We start from the raw sequence: 5,222 nt of genomic DNA on the forward strand, positions 1-5,222 counted from the left end.
ATAGCGCTCGCCTCTCCCCCTCCCCCCGCGCTCTTATTCTCCGTCTCCCGGCGGTCCGTGTACGATTTCCTCACCTCTCTCTTTTTATCTGCCTTCAAACAGCCCAAGATCTGCGCAGTTCAAAGCCTTCCAGCCCCAGAGAATCTCCACGAGCCGCGGTCTGAAGCCGCGTAGTGCAGTAATGAGTGTGATCTCCGCCGTATCGCCCCTGTGATACCCACACAAACAAGCGCACCGCTCCGACTGGCAGGAGAGCACCGCGCAGCCACGCACGTTCATCATCATCGCAAAGGTGAACCCAGAAGCCTCCATTGCCGGGATACACAATGGCGCAGGCGCTCATTATGCCGCACAGCGTCTTCATTACGGCCTGATTCCTAGACGCCCGGTGCCTTCGTTATACACAGACTCCCAGTATCGATGACAGCGCTAATGACCCCATCCTCCCTGCGCTGAGATCCCAACGGCGCCCATAATGAGGGAGCTGAAAAATCGCATCGCAATTAATTCTGGCTCTAGAGCAATGGCCGAAAACAGGATGGGTCCCAGGGGAGCGAAAGTGGGACACATTAACCAGTGGCGGGTCACGTGAGATGGCATGAACATAGAATTAGGGCCTTTCTGACACGGTATGATGTGGCCCCTGAAGAGCAGCTCTCCAAAATGGCTGTAATAGAATGCCCCCCCCCCCCCCCCAGGTCGTCCTGCGTTCAGACATTACCCGGCCCCGCTACCTCCTTTTATAAAGTCTGCCCTCAGAAGAGCAGATAAGAATGGTCCACGTCTCACGTCTTTGCCACACTTGACACCACAGAAAATTAGAAAACACCATTAAGTGCAGTTTTTCGGCGTGTCCTGCTGGTCTCTATGCGCCATGCAGATGTGACTGCGGTGTTCGCGCTGCTCTCGTCAGATCACACTGCCTCCCTGTGTTTTGAGCTTGTGGGGTGAGTAAATGCAGGATTGGGCAGCGTGCCATTCCCGCACTCCTCTGGGCTCTCAGACTGCGTGATGGTCCAGCGCTACTCCTGTGTCTTGGACCACATGGCACTCCTCCAGTGTCTCGGGCAGCGTGGTTTTCCTTTAGTGTCTTGGAGAGCTTGGTGCTGCTGCAGTGTGGCGCTCCTCCAGTGTCTCAGCCAGCGTGGCGCTGCAGTGTCTTGCACAAAGGTGCACTCTTGCAGTATCTCGGGCAATGTCGTGCACCTCCAGTGTCTTGGGAAACATGAAGCTCCTGTGTCTCATGCAGCGTGGCGCTCCAGCAGTGTCTTGGGCAATGTGGTGCTCCTCCAGTGTCTTGGGAAACATGAAGCTCCTGTGTCTCAGGCAGCGTGGCGCTCCTGCCGTGTCTTGGGCAATGTGGTGCTCCTCCAGTGTCTTGGGAAACATGAAGCTCCTGTGTCTCAGGCAGCGTGGCACTCCTGCCGTGTCTTGGGCAATGTGGTGCTCCTCCAGTGTCTTGGGAAACATGAAGCTCCTGTGTCTCAGGCAGCGTGGCACTCCTGCAGTGTCTTGGGCAATGTGGTGCTCCTCCAGTGTCTTGGGAAACATGAAGCTCCTGTGTCTCAGGCAGCGTGGCACTCCTGCCGTGTCTTGGGCAATGTCGTGCACCTCCAGTGTCTTGGGAAACATGAAGCTCCTGTGTCTCAGGCAGCGTGGCGCTCCTGCCGTGTCTTGGGCAATGTGGTGCTCCTCCAGTGTCTTGGGAAACATGAAGCTCCTGTGTCTCAGGCAGCGTGGCACTCCTGCCGTGTCTTGGGCAATGTGGTGCTCCTCCAGTGTCTTGGGAAACATGAAGCTCCTGTGTCTCAGGCAGCATGGCACTCCTGCCGTGTCTTGGGCAATGTGGTGCTCCTCCAGTGTCTTGGGAAACATGAAGCTCCTGTGTCTCAGGCAGCGTGGTGCTCCTGCCGTGTCTTGGGCAATGTGGTGCTCCTCCAGTGTCTCGGGCAGTGTGGCGCCCCTCCGGGGTCTTGGGCACCGTGGTGCTCCTGCAGTGTCTCGGGCATTGTGGCGCTCCTGCATTGTCTCGGGCAGTGTGGCGCCCCTCCGGGGTCTTGGGCAGCGTGGTGCTCCTGCAGTGTCTCAGGCAGTGTGTCGCTCCTCCAGTGTCTCAGGCACCGTGGTGCTCCTGCAGTGTCTCGGGCATTGTGGCGCTCCTGCATTGTCTCGGGCAGTGTGGCGCCCCTCCGGGGTCTTGGGCACCGTGGTGCTCCTGCAGTGTCTCAGGCATTGTGGTGCTCCTGCCGTGTCTCGAGCAGTGTGGCGCCCCTCCGGGGTCTTGGGCAGCGTGGCGCTCCTGCCGTGTCTCGGGCAGTGTGGCGCCCCTCCGGGGTCTTGGGCACTGTGGCGCTCCTGCCGTGTCTCGGGCAGTGTGGAGCCCCTCCAGTGTCTCGGGCAGTGTGGCGCCCCTCCGGGGTCTTGGGCAGCGTGGCGCTCCTGCCGTGTCTTGGGCAGTGTGACAGCCCCTCTGGGGTCTTGGGCAGCGTGGCGCTCCTGCCATGTCTCGGGCAGTGTGGCGCCCCTCCGGGGTCTTGGGCACCGTGGTGCTCCTGCAGTGTCTCAGGCATTGTGGTGCTCCTGCATTGTCTCGGGCAGTGTGGCGCCCCTCCGGGGTCTTGGGCAGCGTGGCGCTCCTGCCGTGTCTCGGGCAGTGTGGCGCCCCTCCGGGGTCTTGGGCACTGTGGCGCTCCTGCCGTGTCTCGGGCAGTGTGGCGCCCCTCCGGGGTCTTGGGCACCGTGGTGCTCCTGCAGTGTCTTGGGCATTGTGGCGCTCCTGCATTGTCTCGGGCAGTGTGGCGCCCCTCCGGGGTCTTGGGCAGCGTGGCGCTCCTGCCGTGTCTTGGGCAGTGTGACGCCCCTCTGGGGTCTTGGGCAGCGTGGCGCTCCTGCCATGTCTCGGGCAGTGTGGCGCCCCTCCGGGGTCTTGGGCACCGTGGTGCTCCTGCAGTGTCTCAGGCATTGTGGTGCTCCTGCATTGTCTCGGGCAGTGTGGCGCCCCTCCGGGGTCTTGGGCAGCGTGGCGCTCCTGCCGTGTCTCGGGCAGTGTGGCGCCCCTCCGGGGTCTTGGGCACTGTGGCGCTCCTGCCGTGTCTCGGGCAGTGTGACGCCCCTCCGGGGTCTTGGGCACTGTGGCGCTCCTGCCGTGTCTCGGGCAGTGTGGCGCCCCTCCGGGGTCTTGGGCACCGTGGTGCTCCTGCAGTGTCTCGGGCATTGTGGCGCTCCTGCATTGTCTCGGGCAGTGTGGCGCCCCTCCGGGGTCTTGGGCACCGTGGTGCTCCTGCAGTGTCTCGGGCATTGTGGTGCTCCTGCATTGTCTCGGGCAGTGTGGCGCCCCTCCGGGGTCTTGGGCAGCGTGGCGCTCCTGCCGTGTCTTGGGCAGTGTGACGCCCCTCTGGGGTCTTGGGCAGCGTGGCGCTCCTGCCATGTCTCGGGCAGTGTGGCGCCCCTCCGGGGTCTTGGGCACCGTGGTGCTCCTGCAGTGTCTCAGGCATTGTGGTGCTCCTGCATTGTCTCGGGCAGTGTGGCGCCCCTCCGGGGTCTTGGGCAGCGTGGCGCTCCTGCCGTGTCTCGGGCACTGTGGCGCCCCTCCGGGGTCTTGGGCACTGTGGCGCTCCTGCCGTGTCTCGGGCAGTGTGGCGCCCCTCCAGGGTCTTGGGCACCGTGGTGCTCCTGCAGTGTCTCGGGCATTGTGGCGCTCCTGCATTGTCTCGGGCAGTGTGGCGCCCCTCCGGGGTCTTGGGCAGCGTGGCGCTCCTGCCGTGTCTCGGGCAGCGTGGCGCTCCTGCGCTCCTCCCGGCGCCTCTGCTGTGTAAACACATGCAGGCACTTTGTGTAACATTCCCCCCAGGATGGCGCTTCCTCGGAGCTCGGATGGAAATCATTTTGTGTTATCTGAATAATTGAAGAGATTTGCAAATGTTTTCGCTGATTGAGATTTGTGAATTCACTAAACCTGCGGGAGGAGGACGGAGCGCCGCGGCGAACGGGCCACGCGCAGGGTGAAAGTGCTGCTGCCTCTGGTCTGTGGATCCCATGGATGGGGGCGTCTGATGACCGCCTGCGCTACTGCCTGACCAGCGGCACACATCGTACCTGGCGTTAATATGGAGGCCGGTACAGGCGCCGTATCCATGGCGATATCCATCCCTGCGCTTCCTTCTGCAGTTTTGTTGTATGTCAGGTGGATACGGTCAGACATACAGTAAAAAACGTACACAAGCGCATCCAATCTTGTGGTTACCTGTCCTTTTTTTTAACATACGTTTAACGGGTGTGCGTGCGTTTCAGTATACTTTTTTACGAAACCTTACTGTTTTAAATAACGATTTGAAATGTATCAAAGAAAGTATCTGTATAAAAACAGGTGCGTTTAGCGGACGGAAACGTCTTGTGTTTCCATCCTTCTCCCATTCACTGCAATGTGAAAAAAAAACTACTAAACGTTTCTATATTTTTTTTTTTTTGCGACATTATTTTCTACCGCCAAAAAAAAGGTATTTACAGAAACGTAAACAGTGATAAATGGAGCCAAAATTGCGCACTTCTGAACTAGGATCTCCCAGTTGTAGTCTATGGGTCTGTCACGCCAAACACTTCTATACGTTTTTTATATTTACAAACGTATCCGTTTGACGCACTACAACAGCGAGATGTGAACAGGCCCTTAGAATGTGAATTGTCAGTCATTATGGCTCAGTCCTCGGTTTACGGTCGCGTGTAGCGGTCAGACTGTGACGTTCGGGGCAGATAATCGGCACTGGCTTCGATGTAACATGTCCGTGGACGGACGCTCTGCAGCCGATTTTACGGATCTTCGTGTTCCTTTGTTAATGAATTATGTTTGTTTAAATTGCTTTTTTCTGTTACCATGACAACCTATCCACCAACCGACAACCGCAGACGCATCATTAACCCCCCGGCTTCTAGAGGACGGGCATGGACACCGGAGCAGCGAGCAGAGAATGCATTGTTTACAGCGCTGAGCGTCCTGGGATAGAGAGATAGGGGTTAACGGCTTCACTGCAGGGAATTATCGGGTACACTGCAGGGGGGTTATCGGGTGCAGTGCGGAGGGGTTATCTGGTACACTGCAGGGGGGTTATCGGCTTCACTGCAGGGAATTATCTGGTACACTGCAGGGGGGTTATCAGTTGCAGTGCGGGGGGTTATCTGGTACACTGCAGGGGGTTATCGGGCGCAGTGTGGAGAGTTATCGTGCA

General features: G+C 59.0%; 1 protein-coding gene across 1 annotated transcript; it reads right to left on the minus strand.

Annotated features, from left to right (window-relative positions):
• Nucleotides 1-2,113: 2,113 nt before the first annotated feature.
• On the minus strand, nt 2,114-3,706 carry LOC122944227 (proteoglycan 4-like). The gene has a single exon (XM_044302455.1). The coding sequence runs from the start codon at nt 3,704-3,706 to the stop codon at nt 2,114-2,116; it is 1,593 nt and encodes a 530-aa protein (XP_044158390.1).
• Nucleotides 3,707-5,222: the final 1,516 nt, after the last annotated feature.

Source organism: Bufo gargarizans, chromosome 7, assembly GCF_014858855.1.
Source record: "Bufo gargarizans isolate SCDJY-AF-19 chromosome 7, ASM1485885v1, whole genome shotgun sequence".
NCBI lineage: Eukaryota > Metazoa > Chordata > Amphibia > Anura > Bufonidae > Bufo > Bufo gargarizans.

Bases quoted from the DNA above. Each gene is read 5' to 3' on its own strand.
- LOC122944227 (XM_044302455.1), bottom strand. From the start codon at position 3,706: ATGCAGGAGCGCCACAATGCCCGAGACACTGCAGGAGCACCACGGTGC.